The sequence below is a fragment of the Pituophis catenifer genome, unplaced genomic scaffold, assembly GCF_029215685.1.
Source record: "Pituophis catenifer annectens isolate HBS135680 unplaced genomic scaffold, rPitCat1.0.hap2 SCAF_3, whole genome shotgun sequence".
Lineage (NCBI taxonomy): Eukaryota > Metazoa > Chordata > Lepidosauria > Squamata > Colubridae > Pituophis > Pituophis catenifer.
In genome coordinates this window covers 6014611-6038548 of record NW_027256883.1, presented here as the reverse complement: position 1 = coordinate 6038548, position 23938 = coordinate 6014611, and the positions used below count along the sequence as shown (strand labels likewise).

Genomic DNA, 23938 nt, shown 5'->3' with positions numbered 1-23938 from the left:
GAAGTTGCCTTCGGAAGTTGTGGAAGCTTCATCACTGGAGGCTTTCAAGAAGAGACTGGACTGCCATTTGTCAGAAGTGGTGTAGGGTCTCCTGTTTGAGCAGAGGGGTTGAACTAGATCGGGGTCTCCAACCTTGGCAACTTTAAGACTTGTGGACTTCAACTCCCAGAGTAAATGGCTGAGGAACTGTGGGAGTGGAAGTCCACAAGTCTTAAAGTTGCCAAGGTTGGAGACCCCTGGAGTAAATGACCTACAAGGTCCCTTCCAACTCTGTTAATCTATGTATTACAAGTCTGTTCTTAACAAATTCTAATTATTTTAATATTATTGTTCAATTTTATCCTTACTCCATCCTCAATATTTTCATCAAGATTTAGCTTTTATTATGCAAAGAGCTTAGTTTTATGTGTATAACTGTCATTCTGGCTAGAAATCTTAAATGTACCGTATATGCTTAAAATTCATAAACACCCAAAACTGCACTATCGCTTCTGCTCTGAATTGCTAGCTCAAACCCAAAATATCTATCCTCCCTGTCATCTGATAGCTCTTGAGTTTAAACAATCCCTTCCTCTCAGGAACAGGATTTTGGTCACTTGTAAGATTTCCTCAAGCCATCCTCACCTAGATCATTTAAAAAGTTAGAAAAAAAGAAAGGGCAGAATTCTAAGGAAAAAGTACAAGAAACTGCTATACTTGAACTGGGAACTGATTTAGAGGAGGACTCCTGCAGTTCCACCTGATAGTTACAACCTTTCCTGGACCAAGAAGTCACCCATGCCTTAGTCACCTCCCATACAGACTGCTGTGATGTGGTTCATGTGACATTGTCCTTGAAGAGGATCCAGGATTTAATGGCCCAGACACTGAAGGCGAAACTGATAGTCTTCAACTTACAACAGCTTGTTTAGTGACCTTTCGCACTATGACAGTTTTTTTACTCGCAAGATCGCTGCAGCATCTCCAGGGTCACGTGATCAAAATTCAGACACTTGGCAACTTAACTCATATTTATGACGGTTGCCGTGTCCCAGGGTCATGTGATTCCCTTTTGGGACCTTCTGACAAGCCAAGTCAACAAAGAAGTCAAATTCATTTAAGAACCCTGTATTACTAACTGAAGAACTCCACTGATGAACTTAACAAACATGGCAAGAAAAGTCGTCAAATGGGGCAAAATTCACTTAACAAATGGCTCACTTAGCCACAGCAATTTTGAGTTCAATTGTGGTCATAAGTTGAGGACTACCTGTATTTCATATTTGACAAGCGAATCCTCAAATAAGATACGAACATTATATCATTAAATGATAAGATTTTTTTTTCTGGCAAAATAAAATTGATCTCTCTCTGTCTCTATAATGGTTTTGAATTATTTAAATTTTACTTAATTTAATTAAACATCTCTGTACAGTACTTGCTATAAAGAAGAATTTTCTAGCCAGTTTACAATTAACGTTACCTAGTTCCATAATTATTTATTTGGTTTACTGAATTTTTTAAAACCTCCCTCTCAGCCTAATTGAGTTTATTATTCACTTTTTCCTCGTTCACTTTTGAGAAAACAAGCACACATGGGAAATGCAGAATCAATTTTAACCATCAACAAAAATTAGTGTAACTCATTTTAGCAGACATTTTCAACAGATTAAGACAGGGGTCAGATTAAGACAGCATGGCTGGCTGGGGAATTCTGGGAGTTGAAGTCCATAAATCTTAAAGTTCCCAAGTTTGGAGACCCCTGGATTAAGAGATGTTCCTAAAGCCAGACACCCTGAGCCCACTTGGAGAAGGGGGGGGGGAGCTCGTAATATAATTTTTTTGCTTAAGGCATCAACACTTCAAAAGTTGCAAATGTTCCAATGTTGAGCACTTGAGGGATGCAAAAGAAGCTCACAGACTTTGAAGAAAATGCTAATGCTCTAAGTGGGAGGGAAGGAGGCACCACTGATTTATCTACCTCCCCCACCCTCTTCATTTTTTTTCTTTAATGTTTCGCATCTGCTATAAAACTTTTTTATACCAAGGAAGTTTATTTTATTTTATTTGGTTTGTCAAACATGTACGAGATAACAGATATAAGTATAAACATGGATATGAACACAGGAAATGGGTATGAATAAATGGGGACAGTAGGACAGGGACGGTAGGCACGCTGGTGCTCTTATGCACGCCCCTTACAGACCTCTTAGGAATGGGGTGAGGTCAACAGTAGACAGTCTAAGGTTAAAATTTTTGGGGGGGTTGGGATGAAACCACAGTCAGGTAGTGCATTCCAGGCATTGACCACTTTGTTGCTGACGTCGTATTTTCTGCAATCGAGTTTGGAGCTGTTTACCATGAGTTTGTATCTGTTGTGTGCTCATGTACTGTTGTGGTTGAAGCTGAAGTAGTCATTGACAGGTAGGACGTTGTAGCAGACAATTTTATGTACTACGCTTAGGTCAGACCGAAGGCGGCGTAGTTCTAGATTGTCCAAGCCTAGAACTTAAAGCCTGGTGGTATAAGGTATTCTATTGCAAGCAGAGGAGTGGAGGACTCTTCTCGTGAAATACCTCTGGACTCGCTCAATGTATTAAGGTCTGATATACAGTGTGGATTCCAGGCAGACGAGCTGTATTCGAGAATTGGTCTAGCAAAGGTTTTATATGCCCTAGTTTGCAGTGCAATGTTACTGGAGAAGAAGCTTCGCAAGATTAGGTTAACAACTCTTATTGCCTTTTTGGCAGTGCTATTGCAGTGAGCTCTGGCGCTTAAGATCATTTGAGATGAGTACTCCGAGGTCCTTGACAGAGTGAGGGTCGTTTACGAGGTCATATCCACCCAGTTTGTAATTGGTGTTCTGATTTTTGTTGCCAATGTGTAAAACAGAGCATTTATTGGTTGAGATTTGTAGTTGCCAATTGTTTAACCATAATCTAGGTCGCTTTGTAGGGCAGCAGTATTGTCAGTGGTGTTGAATAGTTTTACGTCATCAGCAAAGAGAACGCAGCTGCTAATAATCACGAAGGTCATTTATGTAAAGTAGAAAGAGTGTGGGTCCTAAAACGCTGCCTTGGGGGACACCGCTGTTAACTGGTAGCCTAAGATGCTGTTAAATTTGAGACCAATGGCCATGTTTGACTTTTATTGCCAAAGCTTTAAAAAACTACGAATTACAGAGTTAAGGCCGATCAGGGTCGGGACAGGAAATCAGAGTTAAGGAAGCATCTTCACCTCTGGATACACGATGCTAGTATTTCAGATGGTCTGACTGAGGTAGACGGCCAGGCCAAGCCAAATTTTGATAACGTGACTGCTGCAGCCTCGCAACGGTTGAAACTCTGGAGACTGGTATCAGTACCATTCATTGAACTCTGCAAGAACTGGTGGCTGAACAAAGGGTCGTAACTCAAGAACTACCTCTAATCTGTTTCTCTCAATTTAAGCCAGACCAGCAAAGGCAACAGACAACCAAAATGCTCAGGACAATCTCAGAAGCCACCCATGCAAATCCACTAGAGCTGATTTAATTCAGAAAGAAAAAGGGGCATATTTATTTATTAATGGGGTAGGGAAAGAGGCATGTTCTAGAACCAAACCGTACTGACAGTTGGGCATTTAATTTCTTCTTTATATTCTGGATTATGGGTGTCCAAATTTGGCAATTTTAAGACATGTGGACTTCAACCCTGGGACCCTGGGACTTGAAGGCTATAAATTTTGCCATTGACAACGTTGGACACTCCTGCTCTGAATATTATAGTATAGCTTCCCCCCCCTCTCTTCTCTCTCTACCACGAGCTAAAACAGTATAGGTAGTCCACAAGTTAGTGACCGTTCAAAGTTGCAACGGCACTGAAAAATATGAGTTATGACCATTTTTCCACATTTATGACCATTGCAGCAATTCTGTGGTCACAAGATCAAAATTCAGATGCTTGGCAACTGACTCATATTTATGACAGTTGAAGTGTCCAGGAATCATGTGGTCCCCTTTTGCGACCTTCTGACAAAAAAAAATCAATGGAGGAGCCAGATTCACTTAACAACCCTGTTACTAGTTTAACAGCTTCAGTGGTTCATTTAACAACTATGGTGAGAAAGGTCGTAAAATGGGGGCAAAGCTCACTTAACAACTGACTTGCTTAGCAACAGAAATTTTGGGCTCAATGGTGGTCGCAAGTCAAGGACTATCTGTAGCCATACAGGCTTATGAAGTGATGGCAAAAATGTAACTTACACCAGATATTTAAAAAGGAAGAAAGGGCTCTAGGATATACAGCTATACATTTTCAACTGCCTTCCTTTCATCTCTTTTCCTTCGTGTCTTCTTTTTTTTTTCCCCCCAAGGAAGCACGCACCATGTTGTGGAATTGTATGACTGTGGCATAGCTGAATATGTCTAATATAAATAAATAAACATAAGGCCGAGGCATGTGCCTTCATTACAAACAACAGAAGTGGCAAATGAGTTATTGAGGTTGCAAGCGGTACTTTCATCACACACAAATTGTTTAAAAGGAAATGTAACCACATATTACCGTCCCCACTAATTTCATCTGTCGATCCGGGTAGCATGCAAAAAAGAGAGAGAAAGCAGAAGGTAAAGAGCAGGAGGGGAACGGACAGAGGAAAAAAGGGGGGAGAAAATCAGAAAATACAGTATTAAAATCACAAGTAAGCCAAAGAGGATAAAAAACATATTGTTACAGTCATATACATGCCCAGTTCCAAGGAAATGTGACAAAGCAGTGGTAATTAAGGCATTTATTGGGATCCAATAGTTTATTTCGATACAGCCCATCAGAACGTGCAGGCAGCCAACAACACATTCATTTTAGTACAATTTGGGGAGAAAGACTAGGCCATTGTTTTTTCTCTCTCCATTATAGCCTCTCCCCTCCCTTCCAACAGGATGAATTTGTTGGATAAACCTTAACCAAGGCATCCAATTCTACGATTTAGAACGATTTTAAACGTCAATGAAATAAAAGTTGCCATTAAAGGTAGAAGGTATTGAATTAATTTTGAAAGTTGTTAAACTAGTCACTTTACTGAAAATTGATTTTTCTTTTTCATTAGACACACAAGAAAAATAAATCCGCCCTAACTCAGTTTCTGGTACTGAGAACAGTCATCAGTATTTGGGGACATGTGACTTGTCCATTTTATTTCTGAGGCTTTTCTGGATTGTCCCAAGGTTGCACTTCAACAAAACTATTATTTATTTTATCTTTAGTTGATTAAGAACATTTATACAGCCGCCCAACTCATTCACGGTGACTCGGGGCAGCTTACAAAGATAAAACCCCAAGACAGAAATCAATAAACTTCCATCCATTTCGTAACAACAATCAGACGGACCACTTATCACACTGGGGTCCCCGGGGCCCGTTGTCAGAACCTCAACTTCAGGGCCTTTTGAAAAAGTGTCCAAGTGGGGCACAATCAAATATAGGTAGTCCTCGATTTACAGCAGTTCATTTAGTGACCGTTCAAAGTTACTATGGCACTGAAAAAGTGAGTTATGACCGTTTTTTTCACATTTATGATTGTTGCAGCATCCCACAGTCACGTAATCAAAAGTCAGACATTTGGCAACTGTGATCCCCCTTTTGCGACCTTCTGACAAGCGAAGTCAATGGGGAAGCCAGATTCACTTAACAACCATGTTATGAACATAACTGCAGCGATTCACTTAACAACTGTGGCAAGAAGGTCATTAAGTGGGGCAAAAGCCACTTAACAAACGTCTCGCTTGGCAACATAAATGTTGGGCTCAACTGTCATTGTAAGTAGAGGACTCCCTGTGTTGCATTTGGCTTTCTTCCTGGAATTTATTTCATTGGTACCAACAGGTGGGGCTGAGTTTGCCAATGGACTAGATCACAGCAACTGGGAGACCTGTGGACTTCAATTCCCAGAATTCCCCAGCCAGCCATGCTGAAGTCCACAGATCTTAAGGTTGCCAACGCTGGATCCCCGTTATGCAACTTAATGCCTACACATCCTTTAGATCGATATACAACAATCAGGACTTCAATATATTGTATAGCTGCTGCTCTAAGACGCACAGTTGTTTATCATGCCAGGGGTTCATGCATTGGCCCAAGCAGGCTACTAAGTAAAAAAATGTGGAGTTTTTTCCTCCACAGGAATTATTCCATAGGAATTTTCAGCACCACCAAAGTTCCAGCTTTGCACAATTCGAAATATTTCCTAGGACTCACTGAACAATTGGAGAAAAAAAAACAAAAAAAACCAAATGGCACGCAGATTCAAAATTTTAGCAACGTAGGTTTTAAGTTCTTGGTACTTTACAATTTTACTGTAGCCTCAAGGGAACCAAATTTTAACATGGTTAGCAAAGCGTAGCTGTTGAACGGATCAGGCAACCTAAAGAAAGCGCAAGGCTAAATACCCTTAGCTGGTGATTCATGTGAACACAAGACAAAAGGGAGAAAGTGTCTGGCTCGCTTTACTTTATGTTGACAGTGACTGACTCCTTTATCAAGAAGCAGAAAATAGAAAGGAAGAAAGAACAAAAGTTGTCAGAACACCTGCAAGCAGTGAACACAAGCAAGCACAAGGTTAATAGGGCAGTCGGTTAGTTCTAATGAATATTTATCTAAATAATATCTGTATTTATCTGTTGTTACAGGAGTGTAGCTTTGACTTCCGCTTGGCTTTCTGAAAAGCAGAGGAGCCAAGAAGAGTTACGGAAAATGTAAAAGTCGGTCATCCCTTTCTGAAGTGCAACAAGATTAAGACATTTTAAGATATAAACTATAACAGCTCATACAATTTATCCAACTCTGGAATTTCATATGGGTGTATATACTAAACAAGATGCAAACAATATATATCATAAGTTTTAATAGAGGATATTTAATTGATTGGGAACTGCCCAGAATTGGTTATAAGAGTGAGGGAGAGAGGGTGGGATGGGGGGAAGGTTTAGATTACAGATTAACAGAGTTGGAAGGGACCTTGTAGGTCATCTAATCCAACCCCCTGCCTAAACAGGGGACCCTACACCATTTCTGACAAATGGCAGTCCAATCTCTTCTTGAAAGTCTCAAGTGATAAAGCTCCCACAACTTCCAAAGGCAACTTCTGTACCATTGTTTGACTGTTCTGTCAGAAAATTCGTCCTTAATTCCAAATTGAATCTCTCCTCATTCAGTTTCTATCCATTATTCCTTGTCTGGCCTTCGGGTGCTTTGGAAAATTGCTTGTCCCCCTCCTCTCTAGGGCAGCCCCTCAGATATTGGAAACCTGCTATCCTGTCTCCCCTGGTCCTTCTTTTCACTAGACTAGCCATGCCCAGTTCCTGCAACCGTTCATCGTATGTTTTAGCCTTCAGTCCCCTCATCACCTCGGTTGCTCTTCTCTGCACTCTTTCTAAAGTCTCAACATTTTTTTTATAGTGTGGTGACCAAAACTGGATGCAGTACTCTGGGTGTGGTCTTACTAAGGCTTTATAGAGTGGTATTAGTCCCTCACGTGATCTTGATTGTATCCCTCTGTTAATGCAGTTTAGGATCGCATTGGCTTTTTTGGCTGCCACCGCACACTGCTGGCTCATATTTAGCTGGTTGTCCACTAGGACTCCAAGATCCCTCTCACAGTTCCTGCTATTAAGCCTGGTTTCACCCAGTCTATATGTGTACTTTTGGTTTTTCTTGCCTAAGTGTAAGACTTTACTTTTCTCTACATTGAATTTCATTTTGTTAGATAGGGCCCAGGGTTCGAGTCTGCCAAGATCCATCTGGATCCTGAGCCTATCCTCTAGGGTGTTTAGCTATTCCTGCCAGCTTAGTATCATCTGCAAATTTGGTAAGTTCCCCTTCTATTCCCTCATCTAAGTCGTTTATGAAGATATTGAAAAGTAATGGTCCTGGGAGGGAGGGAGGGAGGGAGGGAGGGAGGGAGGGAGGGAGGGAGGGAGGGAGGAAGGAAGGAAGGAAGGAAGGAAGGAAGGAAGGAAGGAAGGAAGTTCACTCTAAACTACTTTAATAATATTTTGGGAAAACAGTGTCTCAGAAAGCTCCTTAGTATAGTAAGGCTATCTCAATTCAAGGACTGGACAACTGATATTACTTGGCTCGTTCACTCCCAAATTATTCCCCCATCCTTCTCTTGCACAAACTTGACCCAACTGATGCTAGATCATACTAACAGCACAGGATAATGAACAAATTATTTTCATCTAGAGAAATAAGGCAAGGAGGATGAATTTTCTATTTATACAGAAAGACATACAGAAAGTACACTGGGAAACTATTCCAACCGTTCTACTAAATCATGACCAATAACATTTGAACAAAAGAGTCCGTAAAAAAGCTAAATTCAGTTCATGTGGGGCAGGATGGCATCAGAGTTCAACTTCTCTCCATCTGATTAATGAAATCAGATCTCCAAGGTACAGGGGTGAAATGCTCCCGGTTCGGACCGGATCACCCAATCCGGCAGCGATGGCGGCGGGTGATTCGCAGAACCGGTAGCAAAAATCCCTGCACCCGCCCCCCCACATGCCCAGCTGAGCTGCACGGTCATTTTATTTATTTATTTTACTTTTAAAAGCATTTTTTCTACAACCTCTTCCGATGAAAAAATGCTTTTAAAAGTAAAAAAAAAAAGCCTCTGATGATCGCGCAGCTCAGCTGGGATCATCAGAGGCTTTTCAAAGCATTTTTTTCTGCAACCTCTTGGCCGAAGAGGTGGTAAAAAAAATGCTTTGAAAAGTCTCTGACAATCCCAGCTGAGTTCCCTGATCGGCAGAGAAGCATTTTTTAAAAAGCCTCTCTGACGATCCCAGCCAAGTTCCTGATCGGCAGAGAGGCTTTTCAAAGCATTAGAAAAAATACTTTGAAAAGTTTAAAAAAAAGTTGGCCGTGCCCACCCAGTCACATTACTATCCCCCCCACACTAAGCCACGTCCACAGAACCGGTAGTAACAGATTTTACATTTCACCCCTGCCAAGGTCCCTTCCAGCTCTATTCTATTCTTCTATTCTCTTTTCCCTGAATCAAGCCAGAGAAACTAATGAAAGAGGAAGACGGGCAAAAAGAAAAAAAATAAAAGACAGAAAAATTAACTGCACAGTTAGACAGAGCCCGAAGATGGTCGCTTCCTTTCTCCTTTTTCGCTTTGCTTTTATATGATAACACCTTAAGTTGAATGGGGACTCAGTCGTGATCGGCAGCCTGAAATTTAATTGCAATGCTCGAAAGAGTATCCTGACATGTGTAACACCTGAAACCCTAATTCCAGGAGGATTTTGTAGAATTAAGTCTTGTATGATCATTATCACATACCCACGGGGATGTCAAACAAAGTACAGATAGCCCTCAACCAACAACCATTCAGTGACTGTCTGAAGGTACAACGGCACTGGGGAAAAAAGGACTTAAGACTGGTCTTCACACTTATAACCACTGCAGCATCCCCACATGATCACAATTCAGATGATTGGCAACTGTCATGTACTTATGACGGTTGCAGCATCGGGGGGGGGGGTGTCAGATGACTTTCCATTAAGCTACATTAATGGGGGAATCCAGATTTGCTTAATTGCAGTAGTCTGCTTAACAACCGTGGCAAACAAAGTCATAAAATCAGCTGTGACTCACTTAACAACTGCCTTGCTTAGCAACAGAAATTCTGATCATAAGTCAAGGACTACCTGTAATTACTAGTTAGTGGTTAACTTAGGGTTCTAAGCCCTGGTCCAGTATCTTGTAATGTAGGAGGCAACCAGGCTGAGCCTGAGGGAGGGGTCAAATGCATCATCAGTCTGGAGTCCCTACACCCCCTTAAGAGATCTAAGTCCAGCCTCCCCTGCCCCCCACCCCTTGAAGTTTGTTGACTCTTATCTGGCACCAATTTGCCTTGACCGTTAGTAGTTCAGATTCTTGTGGACAGGTAGCATGAAGTAAACTTGTAGTAAATCTATCCTGTTTCCTGACTTCCTACACCTGACACGCACTCTCTGCAGAACTGCAATATACAACAACAGCTATTAATTTCTTTCCGAGCGGTTAATTTATCGATGTTACACAGCTTTCCACTTCATGAAGATCTCACTTACTATTTATATTGAAACAATCCTAAATCCTGTGACTCAAAGCAACAAGAGAATTGACAAGCAGAAAATGAAGCATTAAACTCTTACTTCACGCTCTATCGTTTTCAGTCAACGATCAATAGGCCCTACATAACAAGATATACAATATTTTTTTCATAACAACATTAAAGCTGGATTTTTTTTACAGCTATTTCTCCTATAGGATAGCTCCCAGACCTCGATTGTGAAATTAATCCACATGAAAACAATGTGGCTTTTAATATCAAAATTCAAGTTAAAGGATTTTCAATAATATTTGCTTCCAATTCGTTTCTCACAAAAGCTCATCCAGTCTTTTTTTCTCTCTTTCAGGGTTCGCTGGCAGGAAGTGAGTAAAACCCTTTTTAATAATAATAATAATAATAATAATAATAATAATAATAATAATAATAATAATAATAATAATAATAATAATAATAATATATCCTACCTGATACAGAGACGGTATGTGATCGTATTCCTTGCTTCTCATTGTTGGCCAGCCTGTAACACAATAGTTCAAATCTGTGAATGCTCTATGTCCTATACCAGCGTTTCTAACCTTTGATAACTTGAAGACATGAGGATTTCACCTCCTAGAATTCCTCACCCAGCATGGCTGATTGGAGAATTCTGGGAGTTGGAGTCCTTATATCCTCAGGTTGCCAAGGTTGAGAACTAAATTTTGCAGTGAAGAAAATGATTCTACTACCTTAAATTCAGCTCGGAACCAAAAGTACAATAATTTATCTGAAAATCCCATTTTAAAACTCCACCAGATGTTCAAAATGGCAATGTTCAAAGCTGAATGAACAAACAACTTTGTAGTTTTGCATTTCTTCTAATTATCTACTATCTAGCAACAACCATTTGAATTGCATCCATCACTTATATTAAGAAGGGAAAAAAACACTGTCTTATTTAAGCATGTTATCTGGAAGTTTTATATTCTGAGCTAAATGTAGAGAAGTTATCCATTTTATTTATTTTATTTTATTATTTTATTAAATTTTTATACCGCCCTTCTCTTGCTGGATTCAGGGTGGTGCACAGCCAAGAGTAAGAAACATCCCAATACAAAATTTAAAATTTTAAAAGAATTAAACAAGTTTTGCCCCAAAATTTAAAACCTCCCGACTAAAATCCATTTACAATTAAAAAATATCTAAGGGGGGGAGGGTTACGCCAGCCCAGCTTGGTGAAATAGAAAAGTTTTGAGGGCACGGCGAAAAGCACGGAGATCTGGTATCCTACGTATCTCCGGGGGCAGGTCGTTCCAGAGGGTAGGTGCTGCCACAGAGAAGGCTCTCCCCCTGGGGGTCGCCAGCCGACATTGCCTGGCTGACGGCACCCTGAGGAGTCCCTCTCTGTGGGAGCGAACTGGCCAGTGGGAGGCTATCGGTGGCAGAAGGCGGTCCCGTAAGTACCCAGGCCCAATGCCATGGAGCGCTTTAAAGGTGGTAACCAACACCTTGAAGCGCACCCGGAAGACCACCGGAAGCCAATGCAGCTCGCGCAGGAGGGTTGTCACATGGGAGTGCCCCATCGCTCCCATAATCCCCCGCGCGGCCGCATTCTGCACCAGTTGGAGCCTCCAGGTGCTCCTCAAGGGGAGCCCCATGTAAAGATGGTTTTACTACTGGAAAGAACAATTAGTAAACTTTAAGGTAATTTCATTGTTTAAAAATTCTTGTTTGTAGACATAAGGCGTTACAAGCAAAAATATTCATATTTTAATAGATTATGGCGATAAATATTGTAGTACTGTATATATATTGGTAATATATATTGCTCAAAAAAATAAAGGGAACACAAACAGAGGACATCTGAGATCTGAATGAATGAAATAGCCTTATTAAATACTTTGTTCTTTACATACAGTAGTTTATACACTGCTCAAACAACTAAAGGGAACACAAAACTACTGTATGTAACGAACAAAGTATTTAATAAGGCTATTTAATTCATTCAGATCTCGGGTGTCTTCTGCTTGTGTTCCCTTGATTTTTTTGAGCAGTGTATATGTAATATATGTGTTGTAAGAAGACCACAATTACCGTAGTTTGACAAAAATGTAATATGCAAAAATCACGCTATAAATCTGTGATCAGTCTTCAGAAAAGCACTACATTTAGCTGAAATGATTATGGATGGATGGATGGATGGATGGATGGATGGATGGATGGATGGACGGACATCTGTAAGATAGATCACAGGTATAACTCTATGAGCATTGGTCATATTTTTAATGTTTTCTTCACATGGACTTCTCATATACGCTGCACAGAGCCATTTGGATTAAAAAAATAAACATAGACTGAAACTGCGAGTTAAGAAGAGATTGGAATATTCAGTGATATTTGTGGATGGACATCATTATCATCTCTGAGCAATTTAACTAAGTTTTCCATTCCGCTTATTTTGATTTCTTGAGTTGATACAGTGAAAACAAACGTGTGGAAGTACAAGGCTACATTTCTTTGGAGCCTCAGCAATAGGCACCGAGTCCTGCCAGCTGCCCATCAGGTATCAGATGCTGATGTTGGCAACAGATAATGTAAAAACCATGGACATTTAATTCGGTATATAATGTACGCATTTATTAAATTTATATGCTACCCATCTCGCTGTTGCAGCGACTCTGGGTGGCTTACAAAATGATAAAAAAGAACTACAATTAAGAAAGATTAAATAAAAGACTAAAAACCAAGAAGACAAGCCACATAGGGGTGGAGATCTTCTCTCTACCCATCAGCCACCCCCAGCATAAAGCAATATTGTGGCCTTATGCCAGCCAACAGAGCTAGGTTTTAAGGCTCTTCCTGAAAGCCAGGAGTATTGGGGCCAACCTCACCTCTTGCGGGAGAATATTGCAAAGAGCAGGGGCCACGGCAGAAAAGGCTCTTCACCTGGATCACAGTAGCCAAAATTCTTTGGCAGATGGGATCCTGAGTAGACCTCTTCCGCTGGAATGAGTGGGTTGGGCCAATCCCATTGGGGCGAGGTGGCTCCTTAGATGATTGAATTAGGTCTAATTTTGGTTTCCCAAGCAAAATTAAGATACAATGAATAGGCAATAAACACATACAGGTAGTCCTCGACTTACAATAGTTCATTTATACAATGTCCCTGAAAAAAGTGACTTATGACTGTTTTTCACACTTATGGCCATTGCAGCATCCTCTTGGTCACATGATTAAAATTTCAGCTGCAGTGTCCAGGGGTCATGTGATCCCCTTTTGAAAGCTTCTGATAAGCAAAGTCAATGGGGAAGCCAGATTCACTTAACAACAATGTTACTAACTTAACAACTGCAGTGATTCCCTTAACAACAAGAGCCTTGGTAGCACAGTGGACTAATGCACTGTTATTAACATCTGCTGCTTGCAATTACTGCAAGTTCAAATCCCATCAGGCTCAAGGTTGACTCAGCCTTCCATCCTTTCAAAGATAGGTAAAATGAGGATCCAGATAGTGGGGGCAATAAGCTGACTTTGTATAAATATACAAAAGTATGAAGGCTATTGCTTAGCGCATTGTAAGCCGCCCTGAGTCTCTGGAGAAGGGCGGCATATAAATTAAAGCAAAAACAAAACAAAAAACAAAAAAACAACTGTGGCAAGAAAAGTCGTAAAATGGGGCAAAATTCACTTAACCAATGTTTCACTTAGCAACATAAATTTTGAACTCAATTGTGGTACTATGTCCAGGATTACTTATATGCACATATAGTTACCTAAAACAATAGAGAATATAAAAATTATACCATATCGATTTGGAATAATACTGCATACCGTTCTTATATTTCTATTTTTTTTTTTTTTTTTTTAGTATTACCTCCTCTATAGAATTGATTCTCTTGGGTTCTGAAGCAAAAGGCATTATCAAGTCATGCTAGCAAAATCCTTTTAGCAATAGAAACTGAGGTCTGTATGTAAAGTTCTCTGGGTACAAAGTCTTCATTCTCACACTGAATTATGTATGGGTCTTATGGTCAACATTTGCAATTGGTTATAGTTGGAGACTTATAATTGGAGAGTATAAATCAAAATAATAATGTAGTCAGTTTACTGTTTTAAACTTCCAACAAAAACATTCAAACTTACTTTGGTATGGATGGTAAAGCTCTTTCACCTTCTAAATGAAGAGGAAAAACAAGTTTATTGCGATATATCAATAAATACATACACCAGTATTTTGCTTAAGAGTAGAACACGCTAACTTAAGGTAATTGTATTTGATACCTCCTTACAATATTATGGTTTTGTGATCATTTACACAAAACCTCTTTATGAAGAATGATATATGAAGTACCACTACGGCTTAAAACTGAAAACGAGCAAAAATGTGTTATATTTTCAGAAAATTAAAACTATAGAGGAAGTATTGGGCTTTCTAAAGAACCTAAATTTATGTTCTGTAGAAACAGACTATTTCTTTTTCACATTGCCTGCTATTTCTCAAAAGACATGTAGAGCCAATACATCAGAAGAAAGGGAAGCTCAAGTAAAATATTGGAAAAAAGCTAGTAACAAACATTCAGTGCAAATTGTGCCTCCTTTAGTCACAGCCACATCTTTGGTCTCGGGGAAGCCAAAATAAATTTTCAGAAATGACAAAACATGTATGATGGCACTAATCCCACCCCCCCATTCCAAATAAGCATATTTGGGAGATTATTATTCTACTGCATACTTTTTTAAAAAAAAAATTCCAATGTAAAATTGTCAATAAGCAATCTAACATTCCTTTCTCAAATTTAAAATAAAATCAAAGCTATTAGCCAAAGTATGTTTTATATAAGGTAAATGGTATACTGATGGAAGTCACTATCCATTCTGGTATAATAGTTAGTAAAGAGTGCTGGATTTCTCACTTTTGGGGAAGAAATGGGGAATTAAAGATGGCTCCGTTAAAAGCAGGGCCAATGACAGTGGCAGAATGAAGAGCTGTCAGTAGACGAGTTCTTCATAATTCCTCTCTGGATAAGGAGAAGACCTGAGATCACCCACAAGTGCTCTAGCCAATTACTCCTCACAAGACGACGGCAAGGCAGCAGTCTGGGAGAGATAAGGGAATAGTCATCTTTTTGCTTCTTCTTATATTAGATTTACAAAAGAGATTTGTTAAAAGCTTTAGAGAATGTTGTGGAAGACACAAAGAAAAAATTGAAAAGGAATCAAGTTCTAGCACAGTATTTGAAGGGACTAAAAATGAAGATTGATAAAAGTCAAAGGAATATAAATCTGGTTTGTTTGAACAAGGTTAAAGTAGATATGTTATTATCTCTGGTTACCTTTAATGGACTTGTGCTGATGAGGACTAAAATGGCAAGGCTTTAAGGATTTCTTTATAGATAAAGAAATGGGATATGGGAAAAAGAGATAATTTCTTATATTTTAAGAAAGCTGATAAATTACTAAAAATGTTTTATAGTTATTGTGATAAGAGTCATTCTTTATATCTTTTTTCTTTATTCTTTTCCTTTCCTATTTTTTCTGCATTTCTATTTATTTTTTTTCCTTTTTATTTATTTCTTTATTTTATTGGTTTGTATTAGTTTTTATTTTTCCAACCATAATTTTTAAGACTGGATTTCTAATGACAGGACTAAAATTAGAATCCTTCTTTAATTACTGGGCAATTTGGAACAATCAGCCTAATTCCTTCCCCGTGGTTTCTGTGAAGGGATGAGGGACAGAAGAATCAGGCGTGCTTCACTAACACTTTGGAGGAGGAGATTAAAATATAAACATAAACAAAATTATATCTGAGCAGTTAATGCCAGTGTCAAGAGGAGTATTTCCTAATGAATTACATATCTATACAAAACTATGAACTAAACAGAGGTAGGCAAGTTGTATTATAAGTAGAGGGGGTGGAAAGAGAATTGAGAGCACCAATTGTTATTCAATAAGTGAGTGACCCATAAGTAAGTGTTTTAAATTTACAGAATTACGGTATCACAGTAACTACTAGAATAGCTGTTTTAGTTTTGTCTTTATATAGTCTCTTGTGGAAAATGTATGTATTTTTATCTAGCTATATTGTAAGAGCTATGTTAGTCAACATTCAGGACTCTGGTCACACTTTTTCAGTCTTATCCAATTTTGTTTTTAAACAAAGCTTATAAGCTTATATTACGCATCCGAGGAAGCAAGCTCTACTTCAGGAAAGTGTATACTTTTTAATAACATCTGAAAATCTGAAAACACAGTACCAGAATCCTTCTGACTTTCATCTGCTTATATGTCTGATCAGTTGCATGTGAACAGATGCTGCTACTGATTTTTCCTCAATTATAGGACATCCCAGCAAACAGCCACGACAAAAACACTTAACAAAAATGTTTCCCCTTACCTTTCTGGGGCCGGATGATAAAAGACTGTGTCGCCCCCGTGACCAGTCGGCAATAGCCATCTATCAAGTCAGCCATGTTCTCTGCAATGGTTAAGGATGGTGCCGTCACTGTCAGAGGCTACAAGAGAGAGAGAGAGAGAGAGAGAGGAAAAAAATAGCACACTGAACAAAGAGGCCTTCTTGCAGACACAAACATTTAGCACAGCTGCTGAACTATTACATCAGAGAAGAGCATGCAAATGAGAAGCAGTAAAGAGAAAAAAAAGGACTTGGATGGCTGGAAAAAATAGCCACTTTTCTTATGCCTTAAAATCCTCCATCCGAAGGAACTCCCAAAGAGCACATAAAGTGTGTGAAAAGTGTGGCCATCGAGATTGGTGCCGATTCTAACAGAAGCATAGTAATTTTGTTCACGGAACGGAAGAACCGTTCCAGGTATATGAGAGGAGAGGGCTTCTATGCGCAGATGCATCCATAGACTCTACACCAGGGGTGTCAAACTCAAGGCCCGGGGGCCGGATTCAGCCCAAGGGGTACTTAGATCTGGCCACCAGGCTGCCCTGGAAACAGCGAAGGACCAGCCCGTGGTGCTTCTGCCAGTGAAAATGGGCTCCCGAGCTCCGTTTTCAGCTACCACGGCCTCCTGCAACCATCTGCCAGTGAAAACAGAGCTCGGGAGGGCAGCTCACTTGCAGAGGGTTGCAGGAGGCCGTGGTAGCCAAAAACGGAGCTTGAGAGCCTGTTTCGCTGGCAGAGTGCTTGGGCCACCACAGGCGCCCCCGACAGGAGTGACGTCAAGCTGGCCACGCCCACCCTGACTACACCCACCCCGGCCCCCCCGAGGTCAAACACAACCCTGATGCGGCCCTCAATGAAATCGAGTTTGACACCCCTGCTCTACACATTTTGAAATTAATCCTAATGTATCCAACGAGTTACTAATTCTACTTTTTGTTCTTCCAGATTTCAAAAAAAGAGCCTTGATAGTACAGGGGTTTAGTGCACCCTGTTATTAACACAGCTGCCTGCAATTTCTGCTGGTTCGAATCTCTCCAAAGCTCAAGGTTGACTCAGCCTTCCATCCTTTCTAAGGTAGGTGAAATGAGGACCCAGTTTGTGGGGGCAATAAGCTGACTTTGTATAAAAATATATAAAAGAATGAAGGCTATTGCTTAACGCATTGTAAGCCACCCTGACTCTCCGGAGAAGGGCAGCATATAAATAAAAAAAAAAAATCACTCCATAGTGGTTGACATCAAAATAATAATAATAATAATAATAATAATAATAATAATAATAATAATAATAAGAAGAAGAAGAAGAAGAAGAAGAAGAAGAAGAAGAAGAAACAACAACAACAACAACAACAACAACAACAACAACAACAACAACAACAACAACAACAACTAAGGAGATGGCAGCCTTAAATGAAGGATATATTTTCCCAGACTGTTCCATAAATGCTGTGTAGTTCACGATAGAAGCAAAATCCTCCAAATCAGAAATATACACCCATGTTTTAAACAATATCACAGCCTACAGTAGTTCTCAAATATCATTCTTTTCTACCTTTTCCTTGCCATTTTTATTCACTTAATGATTATATCAGGCAAAAAGCTACATTAGGCAAATTACATTCCAAATTCCACTGTTTTCATTATACTGCTTGACAAATGCATGGCACGACGTAAGAGAAGAAGCCCAAAGGACAAGATTCAGCAGTCCATCTGCCTTTAAAAGACACAGGCCACTCTTTGGAAGACAGCAAAGTCCACATTTTGGACAGAGAGGCTCGCTGGTTTGAAGGAGGGTTCAAAGAGGCTCAAAACTGAACAGCCCTCTCTCAACAGAGGGGGAGCGATACGATATCATCTCTCTCCAGTCTACAACACAGTCCTTTCAGCAGTTCCAAGAAGGCTCCACACTCATGTGCACCACTCAAGTGACACTGAGGACACAGATAAACCTCCAGGTGGCCTCAACAACTCTCTAAACCATGGCTGTCAAACTGGATTTCTTCGAGGGCTGGATCAGCATTGTACTTCTCCTCCGTAGGCCAGGGAGAGGGGGGAGGATGGGACGGATGCCTCCTGCAGCACCCTGCCGGCCAGAAATGGGGGCCGGTCATTTGCTATTTCTAGGCCACCCCCGCAGGCCAGGTTTAAGCACCCCGTGGTCCGGATTTGGCCCGCGGGCCTTGAGTGTGATACCCCTGCTCTTAAAAAATGCAAATGACCAGTTGTCTCCAAGAAGTATAAATCCTTCCATTCCCCACCCTCCAGTCAGAGCTGAAGAAGCTTCTTGGATGAGAAGTGAAACGTCTTCAAAAAAAAAACCAGAAAGTCACAAAAAAAGTACAGGTGCCTCTTGAAAAAAACACCTTTGGGACAACCATGACTCAGATGACTGAGAATCTCCATAGACATTTTCATTATAGTTACCAAATTGGTCTTTGTTAACCACACACTTCCAAGCAGTGTCTGTGAAAAATAATGTACTGACAAGTAAGTACTGTTTTAAATTCCATACGTCATCATGAACGATTGTAAAAATAATAGCACCAATGGTCAGTGGAGATATGTAATCCGTTAATCCTGATAGGAATGTTGTAACTTCTACAGTTCTTCATCCTATTCTCCAGTAAATGTAAAACCTTATCAGTCAGCAACCCGAGGCTCTGGAGCCACATGTGGCTCTTTCATCCCTCTGCTGCAGCTCCCTGTTGCCGATCAGCTCCAAAATTGATAGGGCTTTCGGTTAGGACAGGTAGAGGAAAAAGGATGCTGCACTAGGAGGAGACTCTATGGTGGGGGAACCAACTTCCAATCGGCAGAAGAAAAAAGGACGCCGCGCTAGGAGGAAACTATGACGGGGAAAACCAGACTTCCGGTTGGCTCCAGAATTGAACGGGGGCTTCCGGTTAGGACCTTTGTGGCTCTTTGAGTGTTTAAGGTTGCCGACCCCTGCTATATAGCATCTTTCATAATTAAAGATCAGAAACATTTTTGCCTCCGGATAAAGAAGTCTCTGAGATTATTCTCTTATGCAAGAAGTTAATTTATTTATATCCCATGCTTTTATAATATGAAACAGGAACCTACCTTTATTCATAAAACATGCAGAAGGAAATTGTTTACTCTTCTTGCCCGCCTGGAAGAAACATCAAGCGACTTACCTCTGGTGCTCCAGCAATTTTCATCTGTAGCATTCCTTTTCTGTCCTTGTCTTCGTTAGTTGAATACTGAATGGTCTGTACTTGATGGAAATCTGCCAAATGGGTAGGCTAGAAAAAAATAAAAGGAAAATATAAGAAGAATCGGTGTAGATGCAAATGCTATCAGAGATGAAACACAGGATACGCAAATAAATTCTATTTTTCTGGGCATTCTGGTACTTTACTACCTTCCTTTGTTATTCATGCCCTATCTATGTCCATCTTAAGTACTACTGAAGGGGCAAAAGAAACAATTAATAGTTGGCAATAGTCTGCCTGATTAGACTGCTGTTTAGTGATAGTAATATTGGCCAAGATCACATGAAAACTGACTGTAAATCTACCTGGGAATACAAATAATGCATTTCGGGGATTTGATCAGCTTCCAATACATAAAGTACTTTAATGGTAAAAGTAAAGGCTTCCCCTGTCCAGTTGTGTCCAACTCTAAGGGGTGGCGCTCATCTCTGTTTCTTGGCTGAGGGAGCCAGCATTATCCGAAGACATTTTCCATGGTCATGCGACGAGCATGGTTATATGCCAAAGGCACACAGAATGCTGTACCTTCCCACTGAAGTGGTACCTATTTATCTACTTGCATTTTCATGCTTCGAGCTATGTGGTACCCATTTACCTACTTGCATTTTCATGCTTCGAGTTGCATGGTACCTATTTATCTAATTGCATTTTTATGCTTTTGAGCTGCTAAGTGAGCCGGAGCTTGGGCAAGTAATGGGAACTCACCCTGTTGCCCAGAGCTTAGGTCTCAAACCCAGGCTATCCGCTTTCCAGCTGACAAGCTCAGGGTCTTGAACTGCTGAGCCATCACAGTTAATCTAAATAATATGTTACCAACCCCCGCCCCCATAAAATAAAAATCCAACCTCTCAAACAAGATGAAAAAGGATATACTGAAAGTGCAAAAACGCATTAACTGTAAAACAAGTGATAGTAAATTAGAAGTAAATCTAAAAACCATACTGAATGAGTAACACTCATGAATTGAAGAAGAAGAAAAAGCAGTATCAACTAAAGTACTGCTTCTTTTCTGGACTTAGGTCCAAATGTTTTATTCACAGGTTTCTTTATATCCTGATTAAAAAAAAAAAGCTTCCTGGACCAGTTCCCACAGAAAGTAATGGCAAATATGAAAGTCTGCTTAGATACGAAGTCATCATATCCCATGGTAGGACTTACATTGGAGCCTTTGTCTGTAAGGTAGCTGATTCCTTCTTCTGGACCAATGGCCAATTCCACTGAAATAATCCAGCTGGACTTTTATGGTTAATATGAAAAAGAAGCAGTGAACATTTGGAAAGAAAATAACTGAACACTGAATAAAGATCTTTATTATCACTCAATGAAACAAATTGATACTAGACTAATAAATTACATTTCAAACACTGGATAAACCTTAATAGAGAAATTTATGTTAGCCTTTCACAAGAGAGTGAAGATCTGATTTCCCATACATTTGGGCCAGGACCTCTGATGATCATGATAATGATGACATGTTTTTCAGTCACTAGGTTTCTTGCTTCAACCTTGGGCAAAATGGATTATATGTTGTGGTTTGTATTTTAATCTTGTAATCCACCCAGATCCACTATTGTAAAAGGGGCAGCAATATAAATAATTTAAATAAAATAAATGTTCCTGAGCTATAACTCCCAACATCATGAGGAGCTGCCCCCCATTTTAAAAGCAGAAGGCACAAATGCTACAATGCAGGGGTAAAATGCTACCAGTTCGGACCGGTTCGACTGAACCAGTAGCAATGGCGGCGGGTGGTTTGGAGAACCGGTAGCAATGGCAGCGCGAGGCTCCGCCCACCCGCCCAGTCGTTGTTACTTCCTGTTTTTAAACAGGAAGTAACCTGCTTTTTACCCTCTGCGCATGCGCAGAAGGGTTTGCACATGCGCAGAGGGTCCGTTCGCGCATGTGACACACCACGTGAACTTCCGAACCGGTAGGGAAAGTAAGTAGATTTCACCCCTGCTTCAATGGTCATTGCAACACATGTGCCACACATGGGCTTGACCATAGCACATTTTTTTTCAAAATTAAATCATTTCCTCAATCCCTCTAATAGGATTGAAAAACAACAGGTGAGACATAGTTACCTATTATCCAGTACTATTGCTCTAGCTAGCCTTTAAATTGCATTTAAACTCACTATGACCATTTTAAAATAATTCCACATCCCCATAACCTTGCAATTCTTTAACCTAGTTAGGAGTTCCTAAATTCCTGATCTGTCAGAAATGTAAAAGAATTAAACAATTTAAAAATAAATAGTACACACAGTAAAGAAAATTTAGTAGCATCTTAAACAAAGATCCAGCCCATCTGTCTTCTGTCTAGATAAGGTAAAGGTAAAGGTTCCCCTCACACATATGTGCTAGTCGTTCCTGATTCTAGGGGGCGGTGCTCAACTCCGTTTCAAAGCCGAAGAGCCAGCGCTGTCCGAAGACGTCTCCGTGGTCATGTGGCCAGCATGACTCAACGCCAAAGGCGCACGGAACGCTGTTACCTTCCCACAAAAGGTGGTCCCTATTTTTCTACTTGCATTTTTTACCTGCTTTCGAACTGCTAGGTTGGCAGAAACTGGGACAAGTAACGGGAGCTCACTCTGTTAGGCGGCACTAGGGATTCGAACCGCTGAACTGCTGACCTTTTGATCAACAAGCTCAGTGTCTTAGCCATTAAGCCACCGCATCCCTATTCTGCCTAGATAAGCTAACAATAAAGGGCTAAACTCAACATTAAATCAACATTAACAATTAGAATTATTCTATACCATGTCCCAGTAGTTCATAGCAACATACTTACTCCAAGGGCACACTTGAAGCATTCCTTATCAAATCGGTATACTGGTGAGAGAATCTCAAAGAATTTCAAAATACTTTCTTCTCTATTGAGGTTGGCAAATTGTCGAAACGTTTGCTGTATCATTTTTCGAAGATTTTTGGCCTTCATAATGAAATAGTCAGATGTTAGTATGCACCACATCCAAGCCACATAGTATCAACATGGTTCCACCTAGCCTAGGAACTAATAGAAAGCACTGGATACAATACCACAAATCTTTAGTTCCGTTTTTGAGATTTTAAGTCATTAGAAAAAGAACCTCTCATTTTTGAGAACTGTCATATACATGGATGAATCAAAATACATACTTGGGAGATAGCCAAAAATAGAATGATCAAAACTCAGGGTCCAATAATTTCTAATGTATGAGCAGAATGCAACATTACCTTTACTGAATCCAGTAAACTCTTTGGAAAAAATCTTCTCAAACCGACATCTTTCCTGAAATATGCAAAGCAAAAATAAGTGATGCCTGAAAAATGTTGTGCATTTTAATCATGTGAAATAATAATACACTATATTTTAGAAGAAATGTTGTGTTAGGATATAAATACAGATGCCAATATTCAAGCGAATTCATTTAAAAAAATTGTTATTCCCATTAAACCTTGAGTGTGCCCTGCCTTCCCAGCTCATCTCTCAGATCTTCAACCAGCACTTCTCTAAACCAGTCAATCAGGGCCAAGTCATTCCATACATCTCTTACAAGTAAGTAAGGAGCCTTGGTGGTGCAGCAGACTAAAGTGCTGTTAAGCCCTTTAGCTGCCAGCTGCCTGCAATTACTGCGAGTTCAAATCGCACCAGGCTCAAGGTTGAGTCAGCCTTCCATCCTTCCGAGGTAGGTAAAATGAGGACCCGGATTGTGGGGGCAATAAGATGACTTTGTATAAAAAAGAACACCGCTTAGGGGGGGCCAAAAGCCCTATTAAGCAGATATATACAAAAGTATGACGGCTATTGCTTAACACATTGTAAGCCACCCTGAGTCTCCAGAGAAGGGCGGCATATAAATCGAATCAATCAATTAATCAATCAATCATCCAAAATATATGTCCTTATTCTCTCCTGTCCAGATTGAATGTTCTGGTTAGTGGTGATTCTTTGTACTAGAACCACAAAGGATTCCTTGAAGTTATAAATGCAGTCATCATGTATAATGATTTTCTGCTCACCACAAAAGCTTTAGCAACAAACCCCTTTAAATTCCAGGGAACCTTGTGATGGTACCAATTCATTAAAGCCAATGAAAAGAAAACCACTCTTTAATGGCCATAGCAAAACAGGTTCTTTTCATGGGACTGGATACAAAGCTCCTCAAGGCCTTTGGTGAACTGTGGTTAGAACTGTATTCTGCAGCCCATAGCAATGGCTTTTTAAGCCCATGTTGGGCAGTTTATTCTGC

General features: G+C 40.1%; 1 protein-coding gene across 7 annotated transcripts in view; it reads right to left on the bottom strand.

Moving 5' to 3' along the window:
• Positions 1 to 23938, bottom strand: part of PTK2 (protein tyrosine kinase 2) — a 242743-nt gene that overhangs the window by 86699 nt on the left and 132106 nt on the right. For 4 of the 7 annotated variants that reach the window (XM_070940302.1, XM_070940305.1, XM_070940306.1 and 1 more), the window contains 8 exons: positions 22923 to 22977; positions 22498 to 22638; positions 20863 to 20940; positions 19627 to 19734; positions 16452 to 16569; positions 14198 to 14228; positions 10543 to 10595; positions 4524 to 4541 (listed from right to left, as the gene is read on the bottom strand). In XM_070940302.1, the coding sequence (XP_070796403.1) occupies positions 4524 to 4541; positions 10543 to 10595; positions 14198 to 14228; positions 16452 to 16569; positions 19627 to 19734; positions 20863 to 20940; positions 22498 to 22638; positions 22923 to 22977 (602 nt within the window). The remainder of the gene's footprint in view (positions 1 to 4523; positions 4542 to 10542; positions 10596 to 14197; positions 14229 to 16451; positions 16570 to 19626; positions 19735 to 20862; positions 20941 to 22497; positions 22639 to 22922; positions 22978 to 23938) is intronic. The other 3 variants (XM_070940304.1, XM_070940307.1, XM_070940308.1) reach the window with 1 other exon arrangement.